The sequence below is a fragment of the Phacochoerus africanus genome, chromosome 1, assembly GCF_016906955.1.
Source record: "Phacochoerus africanus isolate WHEZ1 chromosome 1, ROS_Pafr_v1, whole genome shotgun sequence".
NCBI lineage: Eukaryota > Metazoa > Chordata > Mammalia > Artiodactyla > Suidae > Phacochoerus > Phacochoerus africanus.
In genome coordinates this window covers 120757945-120782557 of record NC_062544.1, presented here as the reverse complement: position 1 = coordinate 120782557, position 24613 = coordinate 120757945, and the positions used below count along the sequence as shown (strand labels likewise).

The window sequence follows — 24613 nt, the reverse complement described above, 5'->3', positions numbered from 1 at the left end:
TACTGCTTCTTCTCCAAAACCCTTACTCCATTTTCCACATCAACCATGATTAAAATCCTACAATATTAAATGACAGGCATAATATGTTTTTTAATTAATTAACATGAGTTCTGCCTGTGGCAGTGACCAGCTTGGTTGTTTCACACTGAACTTCCTTCTGAGAACAACCAGAAAAGCCAAACGAAGTCCGAGAATCATCCGATTGAAGCCACTGGAGAACTTCTAAGGCAGTGAAAGTTTATGGGATCTTGCTCCAAAGAGAAGGGAATCCAGGAAAGACAGCCTGCTTGTTGTGACACTTTTCTCAGGAAAAATTTCACTTCAGAAAGTAGTAGCTGAGAGCCTAGGGGCCTGAACATAGCCTTCAACAGCCACATGGACTTGAAGGACAAAACTTCGAGTTCAAGACCTATGAAGAGAAGAGGCCATAGTAAGCTCCAAAGAGCTACACCTTAGATGGAAAAATTAACCAGAAATAGACCAGTTCTCTGAAGGACTCAGTATACATTTATTTTGAACCATTCTAATCACTGATAGCCCCCGACCCTACCCTAATTGCCTGCCAGAAGAAAAGCAATCACATCTAGAGGAAAAAATCAATTGAAATAGAATGTGAGCGACATATATAATTTAAAATTTCCTAGAGATGGGATTAAGGTGGCGGAATAGAAGAACTGGAGCTCAACTTCTTTCCTAAAAACAACAAAATTCACAACTAAAGGCTGAGCAATCTTCACCCAAATGGACCAGAAACCTTCAAAAAGATATCCCACTCCAGAAGACAAAGAGGAGGCCACATCAAGAGGTAGGAGGGGTGATTTCACGATATAAACAACCCCATACCTCCCGGGTGGGAAGACCCACAGACTGGAAACTAACTGGTTCACAGACACTCACCTACAGGAGTGAGAGTTCTGAGCCCCACATCAAACTCTCACGTTTGGGGATCTGGCACTGGGAGAAAGAGCCGCTGGAGCACCTGGCATTGAAGGCCAGTGGGGCTTGTGCGCAGGAGCTCCACGGGACTGGGGGAAACAGAGACGCCATTCTTAAAAGGCGCACACAGACTTTCACGTGCACTGGGTCCCAGGGAAAAGCAAAGTCTCCATAGGAATCTGGGTCAAACCTGACTGCAGTTCTTGGAGGACATCCTGGGAAAACATATGTGAATGTGGCTTGTTGTGAGAGAAGGACATTGGAAGCAAAGCTCTCAGGAATATTCAGCAGCAGTGCCTTTCTCTGGAGGTGGCCATTTTGGGAAAATCTGGCCCCACCCATCAGTCAGCACTGAGAAACCCCAGGCCAAACAACAATCCAGGTAGGGTCACAGCCCCACCCCTCAGTAAACAGGCTACCTAAAGATCCCTCAGGCACACAGCTGCCTCTAATCCCATCCAGAGACTAAGCCCCACCCACCAGAGGGATTAGAATCGGCTCCACCTACCAGTGGGCAGGCATCAGTCCCTCCCATCAGGAAGCCTACAGCAAGCACCCCATACTGACTTCAGCCACAAGGGGGGCAGACACCAGAAGGAAGAGAGGCTACACCTCTGTTATCTATAAAAAGGTCACCACACCAAAAACCTATAAAAATGAAAAGACAGAGGACTATAACTCAGATGAGGGAGAAAGGAAGAACCCCAGAAAATCAGCTAAACAAGGAGGAGATTCTTAGCCTCCAGGAAGAAGACTTTATAGACTGTTGATGCTGAAGATGATGCAAAACATTGGAAATAAACTGGAGGCAAAGATGGATAACTTACAGGAAACACCAAGCAAAGAGATACAAGATATAAAACTTAAACAAGAAGAGATGCAAAATACAATAACTGAAATAAAATATTCATTCACTAGACGCAGCTAAGAGCAGAATACAGGAGGCAGAAGAATGAATAAGCGAGGTGGAGGACAGATTAATGGAAATTACCCATGCAGAACAGAAAAGAGAAAAAAGATTGCAAACAAATGAAGAGAGTCTCAGAGAACTCTGGGACAACGTTCAATGCACCAACATCCGTATTATAGGGGTACCAGAAGGAGAAGAGAGAGAGAAGGGGACAGAAAAAATATTCCAAGAGATAATAGCCGAAAACTTCCCTAACATGGGAAAGGAACCACTCACTCAAATCCAGGAAGCACAATGAGTACCATATAAAATAAAACTTCCTAGTAACCCATTTAAAAATTTTAGAAATACTAATTTTAAAAATATATTTTATTTGGCTCAGTACATCCAAAATATCATTTCAACATATAACAGTAGAGGAAATTTTTTTCTCTTCCACCTTAGGTTCGAGTTACAGGCTTGACCACTGTGAATTAATTAACAACAAATTAACAGGAGAAAAGGTTTGTTACACATGCGTGTGGAAGCATTCAATAAGAAGAAGCTCTCTTATTGAACAGCCAGAGGAAAGGGTTTATTTATCAGCTTAATAAGGGAGATTCTTGGAGTGGCTAGGGCTTCAGTGGGAAAAGATAGAAGGTTCTGATAAGGCTTATTTACACAATTTTAGTTGTTTAAAGTCAGTCATCTCCTTGACCAGAGACATTCCCAGAGTTGGGAGTTTGTAACAGCTGATTCTTGCTAAGCTCTGCTTTAGTCGGCTAAGGGAAATTTAGATAAGATTTATTTTTTCATCTGTCCATAAATTTTCAGTTTAAACCCGTCTTTATGACTTCTCATTCTTTTCTGATCCCTTATAAAATAATCATCATAAAATATTGTGTTAATGAGATGCTTTACATTCTTTTTTTCATATTAAGTCCTTGAAATCCAGTGTGTGTTTATATTCACAGCACATCTCAGTTCAGACTAGCTCCATTTCAAGTGCTCAGTAGCCACCTGTGACTAGTGACTACCAAATTGAACAATGCAATTCCAGAAAGCAATTTTGAAGAACTTCATGGTTTTGCAGTAGGAAAAGATTTTGTAAATAGGGCTCAATTTCAGTAACCACAAAGGAAAATATTGATAAATTAGACTATATTAAAATTAAAAATTCATTAAAGGACACTTTAAGAAGATAAAAAGGTATGTCACAGAGCAGAAGATGGCATTTTCAAATCAGGAAGGGCTCCAGAATATGTATGTCTAGAGTATATAAAGAACCATAAATGAGTAGGAAAAAAGAAGCAATTCAAAAGAAATAAAAAATGGCCAAGATAGCCAAATAGCCAGTAAACATAGGAAAATCAGAGAAATGCAAATTAAAAATACATTGTGATCTCACTACACCCTGTAACAATGGCTAGAATATGCAATACCAAGAATTTTGCTAAGGATACCAAAGAACTGGAGCTCACACTGCTGGTGGGAGTGTAAATTGATATGACTATTAGAAAACTTGTTTTGGCAGCATCTCCATAAGCAGAACATACCATATTCTTCTACCCAGTAGTTACCTCCTAGATATAATAGCCACTAGAACACATATGTATGTGTACCCAAAGACATGCATAAACTGTGGAGACCTACTCAGTCCCCCCAGAGTTGATGTAGAGATTATTTTATTTTAAAGTGAAAACATTTGAGCTACAGAAATGCAGGAATAAATTTTATCTGAACTTCCTTTATCTGACTAAAGCAGAGCCTTCTGAAAATACAGCTACCATTTAGCTGCCAAGAAGACAGACTGGCCTTTTCCAATAGCATCAACAAACTCACTAGGACCTTCCAAACTTTCCCACTGAAGACCTAACCCATCCTCCCCGCCAAACTTTGTTGTTTTATAAACTTTTATCTCTGACTCTCCAGTGATTTACTTCTTACTGAGCAACTTCCTTGTACACATGTAAATAAACTTTGTCTTTTCTCCTGCTAATCTGGCTATTATCAGTTACTCTGCAGGCCTCCACCAGTGGACCCAAGTTGGAAGAGGAAAAACTTTTCAACATAAACACATTCATGATAGCCTCAAATTGGAAACAACCCAATCTCCTTCAATAGTAGAAAGCATAAGTAAATCTTGACATATTCATACAATGCAATACTCTTTACACTCAAAACTGTGGATGAATTTTACAAATGTAATATTCAAGGAAAGAAGACAGCTGAGGAATACATACTGTATGATTTTATTCATACAGAGTTCAAAAACAGGCCTATTAATTGGTAGTGTTGGAAGTCACCATCTTCCATCAGTCACTCATCTGAGCTACTTTAGGGGGCAGAGAGTGTAATGATTAGGAGGAGGAATGAAGGAAGCTTCTGTTCTTGGCCCAGGTGGTGGTTATAGTAACTTAAGAATCATTCACTGAGCTGTACATTTATTATTTGTGCACTTTTCTATGTGTAAAGTACACTTTCATAAAATATATATTATTTTATAAAATATATTTACCAATTTATTGGTAAGAACCATTAGTGAAATTCTTAGTCTAATACAGTCAGTTTTCTTTTTCTGATTTTTCAGTGTTTCTGTATCTTCCAGCCTTTTTTACAATTTAGCATGTAAGCTTTCTACAGAACAAGGAACATCTTTAGTTTGAATTGCCGCTGGAGTAACACCATGAATAATTATTTTGATGCTGATGGAAGCATCACGACATGAGAGCATTATTGCCCTCTTTGGCAAGCCCAGTATATGCACTAGAATGGTCCCAGCAACAAAAGAATTCTGATTATTTCCTTGCAATGTTTTTAAAAAGTGTTTTGTAGTCACATCTGATCAAAAGTCCGTTTATCACCCACATCAGCCTCCTATCACAATATTTTTCATTAACTGAAACGTTACAATTAACACACTCTGCAACTGCTGGGAAATAAATCAAGTAAAGATCCTGTCAACTTCCTCCAGTTTTTTATTTTCTTGTGCATCCAGCCAACACTGGGGGGAAATTAAATTGTCATTCGCCTCACAGAGCCTTCTTTTTAGCATATCATTGTTTTATTTGACTAGTGAACATAAAAGAATAACCAAACTTTGAAAAGAAAATGGAAATCAGTACATAAATATGGTATCTGATAATCTGACACACTTAATGATGAAAATGATACCCTGTAGTTATTCTTTACAAAAGCCCAGAGAGCTAAATTAGAGCATTATATTAAACTCCACCTACTCTTTCTGCACCATTAAGTTCCAATCACTCAGTAAAAAGGTTTAGATGGTTTTATTTTGAATTCTAAGTTTAAGGCAATTATTCTATAGTTAAAGTTAGAAAAGGCTGCAAAGTTTTATGCTGTTGATTTGCTTAAGACTTAGTTACAAAATGTTTAACACAGAGTTGTCTTATAACTCTCTAAAAGTGTTATATAAAGTTGCTTGATAATGAATCTTTTTCCGTAATTTCAAATAATAATAACTACTAACACACTCTTGCTGTTACTACACCTATCACTACTGACTTCATCTCTGTAGCAGGCACTGAGTGATGAGAATGTCCATATGCTATATTACTTTATTTAACCCTACCACAACCCACTGTTGTCAGTCCTATAATTCCAATATTCTAAATGAGGAAAGAGAGGCCCAGAGTTTAACCCAGAGATTGCAAGGCTTAAGAGGAAATTTAAGCTCAAATCAAAATCTGTGCAACTTAAATCATGTGCTGTGTTGGTACCCCAAATGTACATCTAAAGTCAGCTCCACACTGGATTATCAGCATATTTTCTATTGTGGCAATGATAGTCGTCACTGTTGCTACAGTCCCACCCTAGTTATTTGTTCATCCAGATATACAACATTGGGGTATGTTGGTGTTCCATTTAGTGACCAACCAAGCCTTGCTGGGTTTTAGAAAATCAATCCTAGAAGTTGAGGTGGTCAGTCTAAAGTCATGGGATTTTTCTCTTTGATTCTCCATTACTCCTGTTACAGTGCTCTGCATATGAAATTATGTATGGATTCCCAGCAGTAGGATTTCCCTTGTAAATATGAATTGAATTTGTTCATCTGAGAGTCCCATTTTATTAGAAACATCCATCTCTAAGAGATGGCCCCAAATCAGACATTCTGTGGTTCCCATTCTCCCTGTGCATTTGGAATCAGTCCGTATGCAATAGATTGGAGTTTTTAGGAGAACGTAGCACATTTACCCTGTGCTAGAGCTGTTAGTATAAAATACTCATTAAATCTTTTATGTTTAAATTTTTATAGCACTTTGTGCTTCTGTAGAGGAGGAAAATCTTTTTCCCTCTCCCCTCTAGGTTTTCCTGCAAAGAAAACTGATAAAGTAAACAGAAAAACAAAACTTACTGGCTCCTTCAGGATACATATCTCAAAGGAGTGATTAGAACTTGAGCTTATACAGTACCTTAACCAAAGAACAGTGAATTGTATAGGAAAGTGATAAAACAAAGGAAAGGGACTTTGAGCCTCTAGAGGTGGCAAATTATGAAAGTATAAATATGTGGGGGAAAGTAATTGGAGATGAGGGCTAGTTAGTAAGGTGTGTTGTATACATCCCTCTGGTAAGAATCTAGAGTTGTCTCCAGTGATTAAGAATCATCCTCCCCTTCTTGGAAGAGATGGAGAGAGCAGAGTTTTTCTTGTGTCTGCATCTTCTCATTGCCTTCAGCTCAAAATAATCGTTATATCAAATCGACATATTTTGGGGTGGCATTATTACCAAACTCAGGTCCGACTGCTCACCGCTCAAAAATTAATATCCAAGAGGTAGTTGGTGGTGGAAAGGAAAGTTGCCTTCAATCTGAATGCCAGCAGTCTAGGGAGATGGACTTAATGGTCCCCAAAAACCATCTCCAAAGATTCTGCTCAGCCATGCAAGTTTTAAAAGGAAAGGGGGAAAGTAATTTCTGTGAATCATGAGTCTGGGGTCAGAGTCGTTCCCATGCCCCACTGCATGCAGACTTGTTGATTTCTTGTGATCTTTCTGTGCTGTCTTGTTCACACAGTTTGTTTACGATATTACTAAAGGGGAAGCTAGAGGAGAGATCTAGTCATCTGTTAATTCCCTCTGCTTCATTTCTACTTCTTTGATCTATGGGAAGAATCAACAGGTTAGGCAAGGTATTTTGTGATCAAAAGTTTTGAAGTGTGCTTGGGCTGGAGATGAGCAGAGCATGGGGGTGCCTGGTTTAGGTGAAGGTACAGTAGAGCTTTGCTAAGGTGACAAAGCAAAAGGGGTTTCCTGCTGAGGGTGGTTTTCGGCAAAGAGCTGCTAACAGCAAGTTCTGAACCCCTTTACTTCTTTGTATATTTTTTATTGTCTGTCTCTGCCTCTAAACTGTAAGCTCCAATATAAGTAAGGACTGTGGCTTGGTCACCACTCTATTGTCAACACTTAGTACTGAAGTATAAAGGGGCATAGAACAGGCATTCAGATATTTTTTGAATGTTCCCTAAAGATATGAGAATAAAACCTGTTATTTGGAAGGGTAGTTGCTTCCTCTGCATCTTCAATGATATTTATTTGGAATGAAAAATCCTCATTCTGTGTGCATCCTTCTCCTGGGTAAAATAATACTCAAGTTTTCTATAGAAGTGTAGAGGTTCTAAAGGATCTCTTGAGAAATACCATAGTTTTTACAGTTTTCCTCACCCTTTTTTTTCTGTTGGAAAAATATACTCAATAGACATCATTCACCTATTCATGCTTCGGTGGACATGAGTCAGAATCCTCCTCATAAACTCAACAAAAGCCACAAAGTAGACACTGGCCTATCCTGGTCTTAAGCCTATTCCCATACTGGGGATGAAGGAAGGCTTATTCCCTCAGACCACATGGAGTGAGTTGCCTATAGGAGAGAAGAAGTAGGTTCTCAAGAGAGAGAGAAGAAAAATATGTTCAACCAACAAAATCATAGCTACCACAATATGTATGTACAAATAGGCTTTTAACTCTTCAACAACCATGTAAACTCTTTCTTTTCCACTTTTTATTTTTTTCATTTCTTTTTATTTTATTTTTGCTTTTTAGGGCTGCACCTATAGCATGTGGAGGTTCCCAGGCTAAGGGTCAGGTCAGAGCTATAGCTACTGACCTACACCACAGCCACAGCCACATGAGATCCGAGCCACATCTGCAACCTACACCACAGTTCACTGCAACGCCAGATCCTTAACCCACTGTAAGAGGCCAAGAATCAAACCTGTGTCCTCATGGATGCTAGTCATATTTGTTTCCACTGAGCCACAATGGGAACTCCCCTTTCCACTTTTCTTCAAGAAAATATATGGGAATGGGGATGAAATTGAGATTACCTTGAATTATTTTCAGTGTATTTTTAAGGAAATTATTTACATATTTCCATAATGAACCTATTTTGGTAACATTACATGCAGCAAATATAATATTTGATTGTAACATAGGATTAGTTGTGTTCTTACTATATTCCAAGCACAAAAAAGAGGATTTTATCCCCTAAAAAATTGAGAATTGCCGTTTTAACATGTAAGAACTCCACTGTTTGCAAAAATCTGCTGTACAAAATAGAATCATCTTATAGTTATAACAATATTTTTTTTTTGTCTTTTTGTCTCTTTAGGGTCACACCTACAGCATATGGAGGTTCCCAGGCTAGGGGTCGAATTGGAGCTGTAGCCGCCGGCCTGCGCCAGAGCCACAGCAACGCAGGATCCGAGCCACATCTTTGACCTACACCACAGCTCATGGCAATGCCAGATCCTTAACCCACTGAGCAAGGCCAGGGATCTAACCTGCATCCTCTTGGATGCTAGTTCGGTTCGTTAACTGCTGAGCCACGATGGGAACTCCATACAGTTATAACAATGATTTTTAAGAGCAAAAAACAGTTAATAAGCCAGTCTTGCATTAGACATCTTGATGTATAAGTTGACTTCATGCAAATAATATAAGCAAACTGAATTTCCCAGTTTACTCATCAGACACCATATAGATACATATCACATTCACATCTTTAAAATGTAATAAGAAAAATCACCTCTTTGTATCTGGGAAGTCTGTCCCTACAATTCCATTACCAACTTGGATGACACCTAAGCTGAGAGCAATCTCACTTCACTTTGTGTCTTCATTTTACTATTGTGTGATCTTCCCAGATAGTTAATTTTTTTATGTGTCTTAATCAAAGCATTCTGTAGTTACTACCAATTTCTAACACCTAGATGAAACTTCTTCTGGCACAAAAATATCAAAAGAAAGAATTGAAATGATCACATCCATGATCCTCATCATATGCAAGTTTTCACTTTATCCTGACCTGACTTTGAATATTTAGGGAAAATGCTCAATTTGTAGCCTTAGCAAATGGCACCGCAATGTCACACTCTGTTTAACATTCAGCTTTGTTAATCAAGAAAACCAGATTGGCTTGCTGCATGTTGATTAAATTGATTACAGCTGTAGGCCTTGATAACATTTTTTTCAAGTGTCTCTAATTAATCAGACAATGCTTGATTAGTTTTTTCTGTTTCAAGGAGATAAACTGACTTCTTTGAGAATTTTCACCCAAAATGATTCCCCTCCAATGAAAGGTAAAGATAAGTGAATCACTGCTTAGTTTTCCATGACGTGGAGACCTTTTATCTTCTAGCAACTAAAAAGAAACGAAAGAAAAACCCTTTGAAGAAACTGATTAAAATATAATATTAAATTTATTTTCATATACTCACATGAATACATCTCCTAGAATGAGAAAAGGCTATGTGTTCCCTCTGAGCTTTTAGTCTGGCCTCCCCTCTATTGTAGAGTGTGTCTCAACTTTCCCATTGTAACCATTCTTTGTCAAGTTATATCATTGAATTGTCAGACATGACATTGCAGATTTCAGCCCAGGAACCATTTTTTTTTTTCTAATCAGGCTCATGAATGATGCATTAAATATAATAAGCCACCACCATTTTTTAGTCATATCTATAGCATTAGATAAAACAACTGATGTTTATGCAAATGAAATCTTGACAATTTCCAGGAACATTACCAACATTTATAAAGACCCAAAATGTTCTGCTTTCATTGCTGAAGTTGATATTTCCAACAAGGAAGACTGCTAGGATCAGCTCAGATGGTACGTGTTGGCATGAGGAAGGAACCTCATTTTCCTCTCTTCTTCATTTAGTTGAGGGACCGGTCTTGTTTCCATTGTCACCTAAAACACTTTTTTATAGATATTTTTAAGCTGTGCTTCGGAAGAGTTTTCTTATAGATACCATCAAATTGGAAGCTCTTGAAGAGCAAGAATCTGCCTTTAAAAAAGAAAGCAAAAAAAAAAAAGCAACCAGAACAGGGAAATAGGTGTAAAAATCAGTTCTTACTCTTCCACCCCCAACCTCACCTCTCGACTCCCAGGTGTGATGACAGTTAACAGTTTCTTGTGCATCCTTCAAAAACTTCCTATGCATTTATAAGAAGATATGTTTCATTTATGTATGTTTTTCAATGTAAATTCTATGACATGCTGTTTCACAACTTGATTTTTTTTATTTTTACTGGGTAGATTTTTGGACCTCTTTCCGATTTTGCACATGTAGATCAACACTTTCTTCATTAACTGCTAGATATTATTTCATTGTTTGGATGTACCGTAATTTATTCAACCAGTTCTCTGCTAATGGGCATTTTGGTAGTTTCTAGCTTTATGTTACAGTAGACAGTGCGATAGTAAACATCTTCATGCACATAGCTCTATGCGCTTGGGCAAGTATGTGTTTACAGTAAGTTTCTAGCAGTGAAATTATGTGGTCAAAAGTAATTTTGATAGATATTACCAAATTGTTCACAAGTTTGCATTCCTGCAGCTCACACTTATGCCATCAAACTTCAGAGCTTTTGCCAAGCTGCTGTGTGTCAATAGTATCTCATTATTTTAATTTGCATTTCTATAATTGTATACATGGTCAAATATCTTCCAATATTTGGAGGAGGCAGGAAGCATTTATATGTCTTTCTTCTGACCTGCCTATTCATATCTTTGACTACTTTCCTGGAACCAAGTTTTGTATTTTTCAGCTTCCTCATATGTCTGATACACTGTTGGGCACAAGGATATTCAGCAACTATTTAAATTTAACTTATACAGGGAGTTCCTGTCGTGGCGCAGTGGTTAACGAATCCGACTAGGAACCATGAGGTTGCGGGTTCGGTCCCTGCCCTTGCTCAGTGCGTTAATGATCCGGCGTTGCCGTGAGCTGTGGTGTAGGTTGCAGACACGGCTCGGATCCCACGTTGCTGTGGCTCTGGCGTAGGCCGGTGGCTACAGCTCCAATTCAACCCCTAGCCTGGGAACCTCCATGTGCCGCGGGAGCGGCCCAAGAAATAGCAACAACAACAACAAAAAGGCTAAATAAATAAATAAATAAATTTAACTTATACAGTACGTGGGACATACAGAAAGAATCTGAAATAGTCTTTATTAGAGTATAAGATGCTTGAGGTATATCTGGAGACCTTCACTCTCATGGGATGACAGAAACAAGACGTATTCTTAGGAGGTTGCTATACATTCCAACCTTATCTTGGTACAATGAGAAATTAATTTTGTCAAAGGAAGGATTCCATGTTCCTCATATGTATTTTCATACACATATGTACTAAATTTCCAAAACAAAACCATTATTTCTTGTCTCGATTATATAACAACAAACTCCTATCTGATCCTTGTGGTCCCTCTCTTATTTCCTACCAACCCATTCTCCACACAGATGTCACCATGATGTTTCTAAAGTGTAAATCCAGGATTCTTCTGGCTTAAAATCTTTCAATAGATTCCCAGCGCCTTCACAATAAGTAGGAACTTCTTAGCTGGCCATCTAAGAGCACTGCCTTCTTCAGTAATTGTAGTGTCTCCTCACGTGTCACACATAAACACCCAGGGCCCATCATTTCACACCACTAAAGGTACCTCAAGCTCTCTACACCTTTCTGCTATAGTGCATGCTGTTCCTTCTAGAATATCCTTACATCTCTTCTTCTCTATCTTGTGGCCTCATTCTCATCCTTTAGGAGGAATCCTGTCATCACTTTTGCTTTAAAAAACCTTACCACAACCCTTCTCCTAACTGTACGAGATTCCTTGGGCTTATGTCTATTTAACAATACCTACTTTAGTCTCTTATAAGTGTTTATGTAACAGTCTGTCTTCAGGAGACTGCTGAATTCCTCAGGGGTAGGAATCATGTTTTACTCCTCAATACACAGGATAAAGTCTGCAACACTGCAGGGGCTCAATAAACTTCTATTCAATGTAAGATTATGAAGCAGCTGTGCTGATAGCAGTGTAGAAAAGCCTTTCCCATGTTTTTTCTAGTAGATGGGATATTACTGTTCATGTGTTACAGTTGAATTTGATGGCTCATGCCTGGATTTGTGCCTCCAGAATCGAATTAGCTGCTATATCTAATAAGCCAGTGTCTGTAAAATAATTTCAAGATGCTATGCCATTAATATTTTCTTAACCTAAAGGAAAATCTGCTGAGCAGGAAGGATATTCAGTTTTGCAGAAAATGTATAAAGTATATTTAGTAGAGTAAAAGAAGTTGTTGATTTTTGTGGTTTCTTTTAACATTAAGAACTTGGAGGGAGGAGTTCCCGTCATGGCACAGTGGTTAACGAATCCAACTAGGAACCATGAGGTTGCGTGTTCGATCCCTGGCCTTGCTCAATAGGTTAAGGATCCGGCGTTGCCATGAGCTATGGTGTAAGTCAAAGATGTGCCTCAGATCCTGCGTTGCTGTGGCTCTGACAAAGGCCGCCAGCTACCACTCTGATTAGACCCCTAGGCTGGGAACATCCAAATGATGCCAGAGCAGCCCTGGAAAAGGCAAAAAAAAAAAACACCACAGAAAAAAGAACTTGGAGGGAGCAGGGTCCTGTCTGTTTTGTGAGTCTTCTTGCAAAGACATGGGCAGGGGAGGTGATTTTGTAGAGGCCAGAAGAAAGAAAAAATATGGTTTTCCTTTTATGTCTGTTTGTTTCACGTCTGTAAGTAAATATGGATTGATGTGAGGTAAAAATATAGTACTTGCTTTGTAATGTGGTTCCCAGCTTTTGCTGTAGAAGAGACTCGATCCTATTCCAGATGTCACCATAATGTAAACATCCTCTGGGAGCACTTTTAGGAGGGGAGAGGAAATGTCTGGAAAGAGTAATTCTCATAATGTTCTCAACTGGCTGCCTTTTCTGACGCCTGTTATTCCTCCCACTGCTCTCACTGTTCTCCTGACCTTCTTTCTACAAGGTCTTCCTCAGAGAACTGATCCCTTTTCCTGTCTTTTCACTCTCACCTGTACATCTTTCTCCCATAGCCCTGGCCTTCGACAAGTTCAAGAATGAATGAATGCATTCATACAGTGAACATTTATTCAGTGTATTGTATGTGTCAAGCCCAGGGTGAAGAAAGACAGGGTTGATTGCCTTATGGAGCGTGCAGCTTAGGCACAGGTCCTCGTAAGAAGGCCTTCTCTGTGAATTCTTGTCACTTCCTTTTGCCTTAACGCTTGAAAGAGGTGGGGGGCAAAAGCCCTAGGATTCTATACTATGTATATAGCATTCCTTGTGTGTCCCCTATACCTGCCCATACCTCTGTAAGGAGTCCTTTCTTAAACCTGCCTCAATTCATCCCAATTTGAGTGTGCCAAGTGTTTCCTGCTGGGACATTGACTGTTAATAAACTTGCTATACACTTAGAACTCGGACACGGCTTCTCCGAAATAAAATTTGAGCTGAAAGATAAAATAAATAAGGTGCCTTAGTCCATTTGGGATGCTGTAGTATACCATAGATTAGTGGCTTTTGAACAATAGAAATTTCTTTCTCACAGTTATGGAGGCAGAGATGTCTAAGAGCAAAGTATGGCAGATTTGGTGTCTGGTGAAAGCCCTCTTCCTGCTTAATAAAGAGCTGTCTTCTCACTGTGACCTCTTATGGCAGAAGAGGCAAGGGAACTCTCTGGGCCCTCTTTTATAAAGGCACTCATCCCATTCGTGAGGGCTCCACCCTCACGACCTAAGCACCTCCCAAAAGCCCTGTCCCCAGACACCATCACATCGGGGGTTAGATTTCATCATACGAATGTCGGGGGTGATATAAACATTCAGTCTATAAGCACTAGGCTATTATGGGAAAAGAGACTAAGGATATGGCTCTTCCTCTGAAGCCTAGAGTGGCAGTAACAGGGAGGGAAAGGCAAAAAATATGTTGCAGAGATAGTAAGGATCAGATTATGCAGAGTTGTGAAGGTGAATTGTGGTCTTTGAAAGTAGTAAGTCCACAAGTTACTGATGATAACCACTTGGTGGGCACATTGTAGAATGCCTTCAGAACCAGAATGTTGAGAATCTGGCTAGAGACCTCCTGTGGAAACTAACCAAAATTAAACACTAGCATCTTAATACTTATTCCAGTCCATGTTAAGCAACATGCAGAAGAGTTCCCAACATATAGTTCATGTTCAGCTTATTGTTTGAGCTTCTTGCCTCAAATGAATGATGAATCTTAAGAAGGAAAGCTATCAAGAGCTCTTTGTATAGGTTTAAATTTTTTAAAAAAGAAACATTTATTTCCTTAGTGTTTTAAACTAGTAAACATATTTCTGAACCACCATTCTGCCTTCTGAGGCAGAAAATTAAGTTTTTCTGTCTTGGCTATAAAGAGGCAGGCATGTGTCCCCAGGCTGACCTGTATATGTACCGAGCACATGATGAGAAAACAATAGCATGCTCCTAGCAGGTAAAGAAAGAATAAGATCAAGGCATATGCAAGAGTGAGTTGCAGCAGCAGCATTATTTACTGTTATGAAAGTTTCAGCACTGAGTAGCTCTCATTATTCTAACAGACTCTTTTAATACTCATGCATTCAGTAAATACCGAGGAAGTGCCTGTTCTTTGCCAGACATTCTGCTAGGTGCAAGGTAGAGTCAGACAGGGAAGACTACATTCATCCAATGATCAAACAAATGAAGATGTAATTATGAGTGGGTGTCTTCTGACCAGAGGAAGATTTAGAATTAAGTGTGGCACACATTTTTTTGTGTCTTTTAAGAAGGAATTTGTGCAATGTGATATTTTATGACCTTGTAACATAGGAGAGATTTGGGCCTTTTAAATTTGTAATTTTGTAACTCAGAGACGTGCAATTGAGGAAATCCATTTAGATTTGTGGTAAGTTGAAACCTTGCTAAATTTCTGTATAGTTGTAGAACATTTATAATACTTTTGGGTAAACAGTATTTTATAAGTTTAATTTACTTAGGATTATTTAGTATTAAAAAGGGTGATTTTTTTCTTAGTTCAGACAACTGAAGAACTTTACAAGGAAATAGGTATGATAAATATATAAAAGAAGTTTAAGGAGGAGTTCCTGTCATGGCTCAGTGGTTAAGGAATCTAACTAGGAACCATGAGGTTGAGGGTTCGATCCCTGGTCTTGCTCAGTGGGTTAAGGATCCGGTGTTGCCATGAGCTGTGGTGTAGGTTGAAGACGAGGCTCGGATCCTGCGTTGCTGTGGCTCTAGCGTAGGCCGTTGGCTACAACTTGGATTAGACCCCTAGCCTGGCAACCTCCATATGCCGTGGGAGTGACCCTAGAAAAGGCAAAAAAAGAAATTGCTGCAGATTGCTGAATTCCTTATATAAGCTCTCTTGTGTAAGTATTTCACATTGGCCAGCTCCTCTGACCCAGAGCTTTATGATAGCTCTGTGATATATATACACACAATATATACACACAAATACATAGAGTAATTATATCTAATATGTTTTAGATTTCTCAAATAATTACTCCCCCCAAGTAAATTTTTTTTTTTTTTTTTTTTGCTATTTCTTTGGGCTGCTCCCACGGCATATGGAGATACCCAGGCTAGGGGTCTAATCGGAGCTGTAGCTGCCGGCCTACGCCAGAGCCACAGCAACGCAGGATCCGAGCCGCGTCTGCAACCTACACCACAGCTCACGGCAACGCCGGATCGTTAACCCACTGAGCAAGGGCAGGGACCGAACCCGCAACCTCATGGTTCCTAATCGGATTCGTTAACCACTGCGCCACGACGGGAACTCCCCAAGTAAATATTTATGCATACAAGATTGTAGACAGTTTCCATATGAGGAATTCCTTGAAGAGAACAAACAAATAAGCTAACCAGCGCACAGCAGCCCGTGTCATTTTCTGTTGATTAGAATGTTTCTTCCATCTGATTTCCAGGCTCTGACATACAGCAGTTCAGTAAATGGTTGCAGTATATGTGGAAGGGTGATCAAGCTAGCTGTTGCTCTCATATCATGTACGTATTTATGTATATATATGGGTATGTTTGCACACACATATATATTTATAAGACATACATGAATGAAATAAATGTGTGTAAAATTATCTTGTAAACAAAATCTTGTTTTTAAATGAAGGAACTGAAATCTAGTCTATCCTAAGTGAGGACATTATCCTCACTTATAAAAACATCTGTTAGCTCTGACTCAGTTAATGCTCACTGCCAAAACTTTAAAAAATCTAGCGTGCAAGGTGAATGAAAAGATTGTGTGTGGTGGTTTTTTTTTTTTTTTTTTTTTTTCTGGAGCGGGGGAGGGCGAGATTTCAGTGATAAATGTATCCACTGTGAAGATTCACAAAATGGTATTTCTTCTTCACCTGCACCGTATTTGTTATGCGATATTTGAAGTGAATTCATTGTTTTGACTCTTAAACACTCTCTCTGGTGACAGTACTCAGCATGTATAGGTATGCCTGCAAGTCCTTTCTGTTCAGTTTCAAGAGGAGAGGCAGGGATAGGAGGCCTGCCTGGGTTCACAAGAGGAGGGAAGAGGAAGCAGCACCTGCTCCTGCTCAGGGAGCAAGCCTGACTGAAAAGGATGCTTATCCACCAGTTACCAGGAGGTTTTCATAACAGATAGATAGAATCAGTCCTTGGGAGAAAAAGATTATAGTCAGAACTGAGGAAACCAAACAAAACAGACCATAAGTCAGAAGGACAGAGCAGATATGGAAATGGGAGGACAAAGAGCAAGAGCAGGTTCCAGGGCACAGGAAGCTGGGGTGAGAAGCAGGTAAGGACTAAGGCTTGACATGTGTGAGTGAGCCTCAGCTGCCACTCTTCCTTCTCTAGTTGTTTGCTGCCTATGTTAGGAAGGAATGGAGGTTTAAATTGGTTGCTCAAGGGTCAGAACAGTGGCTTAGTATTAAATATCATATATAAAAGTGGAAACATGTAAGATGCAGACGCTAGACTACACATTTCTGCTTATTCACAGGTTACCCAAAAAACTTTTGCTCTTGAAAAAAGTGAAATTATTAAATGCATATGAAGTAAAATAAAAGCAAAACGAACAAGAGAAAGATGAATTTTGTATATCACTTATATGTGGAATCCCTAAAGTAATGCCAAAGACTCTACAAACAAAACAGAGGCAGGAGTTCTCACTGTGGCACAGTGGATTAAGGATCTGACTACAGCAACTCAGGTTGCTGCGGAGGCATGGGTCTCATTCCCTGCTCAGCGAAGTGGGTTAAAGATCCGGCATTGTCACACTTGTTGCATAAGTCCCAGCTGCAGCTTGAATTCTATCCCTGGCCTAGGAACTTCCATATGCCGTGGATGCGGCTGGGGGGGAAAAAAAAAGCAGAAACAGTCTCACAGATATAGAAAACTAATTTATGGTTACCAAAGGGGAAAGAGAAAGGAGGAGGTATAAATTTGAGGAGTATGGTATTAACAGTTACAAATACCTGTACATAAAATAGATAAGCAACAGTGACTTACTGCATAGCACAGGGAACTACATCCAATATCTTGTAATAGCCTGTAATGGAAAATAATTGGAAAAAATGTATAACTGAATCACTTGGCTATACACCTGAAATTAACACAGTATTATAAATCAACTCTAATTCAATAAAAATAAAATAAAAATTTAAAAATCAAAAACAAAAAGTGTCATCAGGGTAGGAAAGTGGTGTAACCTGAAGCATCTCTTCTCAATATGTAATCTGTGGACTCATGATCCAAAAAGATGGAACAGTTGCAGATGCATTGAGGTAGGCAGTCTTCATATTCTGCCCTCCTCCCAGGAGATTCACTGTGTGTTAGAGGCTCTCAAAAGTCCTGCAAGGAAAACTGCTTGTTGACTTTAACTAAACATTTTTCATATTTTATTAACATGAAACCCTTTTATTTATAGCATAAAAGTGAGTTGCTTTTAAAATTTCTTGATTGAATAAAATCTCTAAATCTTAACTTAAAATAATATCATTGTAGGAGTTCCCATTGTGGCTGTGTGATAATGAACCTGACTAGTATCTGTGAGGACGCAGGTTCAATCCCTGGCCCTCCTCAGTGGGTTAAGAATCCAGCGTTGCCATGAGCTGTGGTGTAGGCCACAGACGCAGCTTGGATCTGGCATTGCTCTGGCTTTGGTATAGGCCAGCAGCTGCAGCTCCAGTTCGACCTCTAGCCTGGGAACTTACACACGCCATGGGTGCACCCCCCCAAAAAAATCATTTAGAAAAAGAATCCTGCAGTTATTTTTAGAAGATGAAATTAGATGCATCTTATACCAGAATAAGCTCACACCATATACCAGAATAAACTCCAGAAAAATGAAACCATGCAAGTAACTGGAAGAACGCATGCATGAATTTCTACAGAACCTGATTGTACAGAGAAACTTCCTTACTATGATTCAAAATACAGTGGCAATAAAAGAAAAGATTGATATATTCAACTATAGAAAAATAAAAACCTTTTGTGTGGAAAAAAACATCATAAACAAGCACAGATGACAAAATGAAGGGAAGAGACAAAAAATGATAGTAAAGGGGCAACAGACAAGAACAGACAAGAAAAAAGGTACAGATATAAAACACACATGATACATGTATGTGCACATATATATGACATATGTGGCCTCTCCCATGTGAAGAGTCAACTCCACTCATAATGTTCACAATGAGAACAAATACCCAAAAAATGGAAATCAAAACTACTTTAAGATATAAGTTCTCATCTCTCAGATTGGAAAACATTGAAAACTTGACAACATAGTGTTGTGACATGTCTGTAGGGAAACGAGCACTCTCAGACATTGCTGGTGGAAATGCTAATGGGTACAGCCTTGTGAAGACAATGTGTCAGTATCTAACAAAACCAAGTATACATTTACCTTTTTTCCCAGGAATCCCATTTCCAAGAATTTTCCCTTGAAGATACATCTCCAAATATACAAAAATAGATATGCCCCAAGTTATTCATTGTTACATTAATTTCAATGATTGCAAAATATTGAAAACTTGCCCGAGCATAAGTGAGTGGTGAAATAAACATACATCCACATGGTGGAGTACTGTCTGACTATAAAAAAGTATGAGGAAGCTCTCTTCAAACTGGTATGAGTGATTTCCAGGATATATTTTAACTTGAAAAAACAAAACTGAAAAAGTAATTATAGTATGCTTCCTTTTGCATTAGAAAGAAGAGGAATGAAAACATAGATGTGTATCTGCTGAGTTTTTGCAAAAAAGAAACATAGAAAAGAGACACCAGAACTAATGCAATTGATTACCTCTGGAGGAGTGAGTGGGGATGGTGTTGAAGTGATGCAGGAGTGGAAACAGATCAGAAGGAATGAGGGAAATCTAACTCTTACCTGAATATGCCTTTCTATGTAATTTTGACTTTTAGACTGTTAATATTTTGTGTACACATAATAACAAAAGTAATACAAATCAAGAATGGAGAAGAAAAACTAAAATGTAATACCAACAGAAGCAGATGATGCTAACTGTATTTCAAATGAATAATATAACCACACTGAAGATTTGGGGAAAAGAACTAGCTTAAGTAAATTTTGAACATGGTATTTTGATTAAAGATAGAAAGAGCCATAAACAGAGAATCCTGGAAAGTAGGTTTGAGATGTTTTATTTGTTATTCTGTTTTGTTTGCTTAGCAGTTCTGAAACTACTTTTGGTGTGTTCTGTACTTCAGAAAATAAGTAAATATACTGAGGCTAATGGGAGTCAGGTTCCTCAGCATTGGGAGGGAGTTACAAATATGGGAAAAGATGAAAATGACTCTGTGGTATTGTGTTAGTATTAGAGAAATCAATACCAGCTCATGGTTATAGATCAGGGTCCATCAAACTTTCTCTGTACAAGGCCACATAACAAATATTTAACTCCGTCATTACAGACAATACATAACCAAGTGAATATGGCTAGATTCTAATAAAACTTTATTTATGGACACTGAAGTATGATTTTTTTATAATTTATAAACATTACTATTTTGGGGAGTTCCTGTCGTGGCTCAGCAGAAACGAATCTCACTAGCGTCCATGAGGACGCAGGTTTGATCCTTGGCCTCACTCAGTGGGTTAAGGATCTGGCGTTGCCATGAGCTGTGGTATAGGTCGCAGACATGGCTTGGATCCCAAGTTGCTATGACTGTGGTGTAGGCCAGAAGCTACAGCTCCAATTCGACCCCTAGCCTGGGAACCTCCATATGTCGCAGGCAAGGCCCTAAAAAGAAAAAAAAAAATTAATTTCATTTACTTTAAAATTAAATAAAATATATAAACTTTATTGTTTTAATTTTTTCAACCATTAAATATATAAAAACTATTTTTGTTTTGCAGACCCTACCAAAACGGGCAGTGGGCCAGACTTGGCCCATGAGCATACCTTGCCAACCCCTGTTTAGATAGATTATGATATAGCTAGCTTGCTAGATTATAGATAGGTAGCAAATGAGATAAGATGTTTAAATTGGGGAATCAAGGTGAAGAATATATAGGAGTTTTTTTGTACTTTCTTAAAAATTTTTCTACAATCTGAAATTACAATCTGAAAAAACAAACAAAAAAACCTCTGTACTTCCCATAGCTACTGCTGAGAAAAAAAAAAAAAAATACATTCCAGATCATTGGCCTAAGAGGTAATATCTTACCTTTCATAACACCTATATTTTTCTACACATCCATGGACTACAAGTAGAAGCTACTACTGCTGTTGTGTAGAGTTTATAATTTGTCACTGAGAGTGTCAGCATGTGATAACATTATTTTTCTCCTGTTCATCCTTGTTCTCCATCACTCTTACAGAGTAATGAGGTCACTGGGCTGGTAATTTGTATGTGACTTTGTAATTTTCTATAATGTAGGAATTTTTTGGTCTACTGTAATTAAATGGGCTAAATAAAAGGTGCTTATCAGAAAATGCCCCATTAGCTTGGCAGTCTGTGACAGATCCTTTCTGATGTCCTTAATGTGTTATTATGAAATTCAGTTACACAGCAAGCTCACCTTGCTTATTTCACTGGCCATAATCTAGTGATAGCTAAAGTGAGCAGTGAATGAAAGTATCTTAAAATAATACAAATAGGAATTGGGTAATTTTTACATTAATGTACTTTTTATACAGGAAAAGCAAATGGCTTGCAAAGAAAACTTCTACTGTATAGACTTGTTTTTGGGGGGGTTGTTTTTGTTTTTGTTTGTCTTTTTAGGGCCACACCCATGGCATATGGAGGTTCCCAGGCTAGGGGTCTAATCGGAGCTGTCGCCACCAGCCTACACCACAGCCACAGCAACACAGGATCCGAGCCACGTCTGCGACCTACAGCACAGCTCACGGCATCACCAGATCCTTAACCCACTGAGCAAGGCCAGGGATCGAACTTGCAACCTCATGGTTCCTAGTCGGATTCGCTAACCACTGAGCCACAACGGGAACTCTCAGACTTGTGATCATTCTACAATCCTTTCCTGGTTTAATTCCAACAGAATCCAATTCCTACCTTGGTTTATCATTGTAGCTAAAGCCATACTGTTATCTTCATTGATAATGAGGGTGATAGTGGCCATAGCTAAAATTTTTTGAGTGCAGCTCTGTACCCAGATCCATGCCAAATGCTTTTCATTCATGTTTTTCATTTGATCTTAACAACAAACTATGGAGTACTATTACTATCATCTTTTTATAGATAAGGCTTAGCAATGTTGTAAGTGACTTGCCCAAGTTCTTACATTAAGAAGCATGGAGCCAGGATTGACCAGAAAAACTGATGTTCTTAGTTACTGGTCAAGTCTGTCTCCCATTGTAAATAAAAGACAGCAGGAAATACAGAAATTTAGGAAGAAATTTTTTGGCCATGAGGACATGTTCCTATTGAGAAGAATAAGGTCAGTGATACAGAGTGCTAATAACAATGCAAGAAATAGATTCACTTTGGAAAATCTTTCGCATCCCCCTGCCTGCTGTGTTCCCCTGGAGAAGCTCGGTAGCAAGTTTGCAGATGAGAAGGATTTGAAGTAGAAAACACAGTGACTCAGGCCTCCTGGATGTCACTGACTTGCATCACACCCACCCAGGTATCTGCTAGAGGGAGCTGGGAAACAGAAAAAGAATGGAAAGAAGGGAAAAGATTGGGAAATGAAGTTGGCAGTTAGAGGCAGAGGGACTGGGAGTGTAGGGGAGGCTTTCTGGAGTGGTTTTGCCCCCATTTGTACCAGGAAAACTGAAATATTGAGTCACTCCGGGTTCCAGAGGCCCTCACACTCCCTCTCCTGCTCTAAAGCCCTGAGTTAATGCATACCAGCTCCCACCATCGTAGTCCATGACAGCTCCAAGACTAACTTCTGTTCTGAATCATGAAATGGAGTCTTGTCATCCACAACATGTGACTTTGTCAGGCCTTCTTACCCAAAGGTCCTAAGGAGCTATGTCTCTGTTGCATTTCTTCTGAGTTGTTGAAATAAATTTCTTAGGTGAAAGGAGCTGTGCTTATAGTTGAAATATCAACAGTAATAAACTTTTGAGAAGAATAGTCATCATTCAGTTCACGTATTTACTGAACAACTAGTTAGTTAAGTAGTTGACTCTGTGTTTATAGATTTATAGAACTGAATATTACTTCCTCGATACCTTATTTTCTGAAACATAAAGGAGGAAAAATATTTCTTTGTGGAAGCCTGAGGGAGTTAAAAAATCAGGGGAAAGGTAAAATCTGTATTGAAATTACAGACATATTTTTCTTCTTTTCTTTTTAGGGACTGGTTAAATATGCTGAGCCCACCAATTGTTCCTCCCAGTCACCAGCCAGCAGAGCAGCATCAGGATTCTTCTGGAAGCTTGAGTGCTCAAGGTGGGAATATGAAAAATGCCATGCATAAATAAAAATCATTAACTATAAATAGAGAAAATCAGTTAATTTGAGATGCCAATGTTTTTATTAAATGCCAATTGCTTAGGCTCCGATAGTCAAAATGAGATCATCTATGCCTCATTTTATAGGATTCTTTACAACTAAAAGGAATTTAAGAGAGAAATTGTCCTTGTTCTCCAGAAGGTTAATCCCAGGGCAAAATATAGTCTAAGGTGTAAAAGCAAGGCTTTGGTGTCAAGTCGACCTTCATCCGAATTCTGGCAACTCCTTCTATATGCCTTTTATGAATTTTGGGTTTATAAAGTAAGACTAATAATAGATGGTGCCTACCTGCAAGTTTTTCATGAAGATTTGGTAAGATGTACTATATATGAAATACTTGGAATAGCACCTCTCAAATACCAGCTGTTAGTATTATTACAAAGCAAACCCAATACTCCAGCATCACCGAGACCCATGTTTTCATTAATACAGACAATACAGCCTTTTCATTAAAGCAAAGACTGGCACGGAGCTGCACTAAGTTATACTAGTAATGGAAAAATTAGAAGGGAGCAGGAATGAAAATTTGCCTGGGGAGAGCTGTAGAAATGCCCCATTAGTTTCTGACTGTGAACAGTGAAGGTGTCTATCAGGAGTGTGTAGGAAAGGAACAGAGAAGAATCTTTGGTGGAAACAGAAGGGTTGAGATGGGAGTAGAGGGGGATCTAAAATGGGTAACTGGAGTGCCAGACAGCTTCAGAGTGGAACTCCCCGCGAGAGTTTTCCAAGTTGGATTGTGAAGATGGAAGCTCTATATCTATAAAGTTAAAAAAAAAAAAGGCAACTGAAACCGGATAAATGTCTCCAACAAAGGTACCAGGTTTTTTTCCCTAACTGCCCCAGGGAGAAAGTGGAACATCCCATTTTTCTTCAGGTACAGAGAATTCAGAGTGAGCGCTCATACATCTGAGTTGTACATTTTGGCCGCCCAAGGGATGGAGATGTCGCTGTGATTTACTATCTAAAATAGCTTGTGCCCCTCAAATTGAGAATCTTTTTAGAGGTGTACATTTATAATTACTTATGACAGAAAAATATGATCTTCGCAGTGAAAAGGAGACCTTGCTATGAGGGAACAAATAATATGTTACGTTAAGTGTCCTAAATAAGCCACAGGAACTGAGAGTGTGGTTCTTAAGCAGAGGCACCCAAGATCTATAGTAGTGATGTGTAGCTAAAAGGATGCCTCAAAGTCACCATCACAGAGTTCCCATCGTGACTCAGTGGTAATGAACCTGACTAGTATCCATGAGGACACGGATTCAAACCCTGGCTTCACTCAGTGGGTTAAGGATGTGGTGTTGCCGTGAGCTGTGACATAGGTCACAGACGCAGCTTGGATCTGGTGTTTCTGTGGCTGTGGTGTGGGCCAGCGGCTGCAGCTCTGATTCAACCCCTAGCCTGGGAACTTCCATATGCCACGGATGCAGCCCTAAAAAGACCAAAAAAAAAAAAAAAAAAAGTCAAAAGTCATCATCACAGAGCAATGTTTTGAGCTCAATTATGTTGAAGGTAAA

General features: G+C 39.0%; 1 protein-coding gene across 10 annotated transcripts in view; it reads left to right on the top strand.

The window, feature by feature from the left end:
• Positions 1-24613, top strand: part of CFAP20DC (CFAP20 domain containing) — a 269749-nt gene that overhangs the window by 236323 nt on the left and 8813 nt on the right. For 9 of the 10 annotated variants that reach the window (XM_047778337.1, XM_047778319.1, XM_047778358.1 and 6 more), the window contains one exon: positions 22939-23033. In XM_047778337.1, coding sequence (XP_047634293.1) covers positions 22939-23033 — 95 coding nt within the window. Of the gene's footprint in view, positions 1-16084; positions 16164-22938; positions 23034-24613 lie in introns of those variants that run through there. The other variant, XR_007134556.1, reaches the window with a different exon arrangement.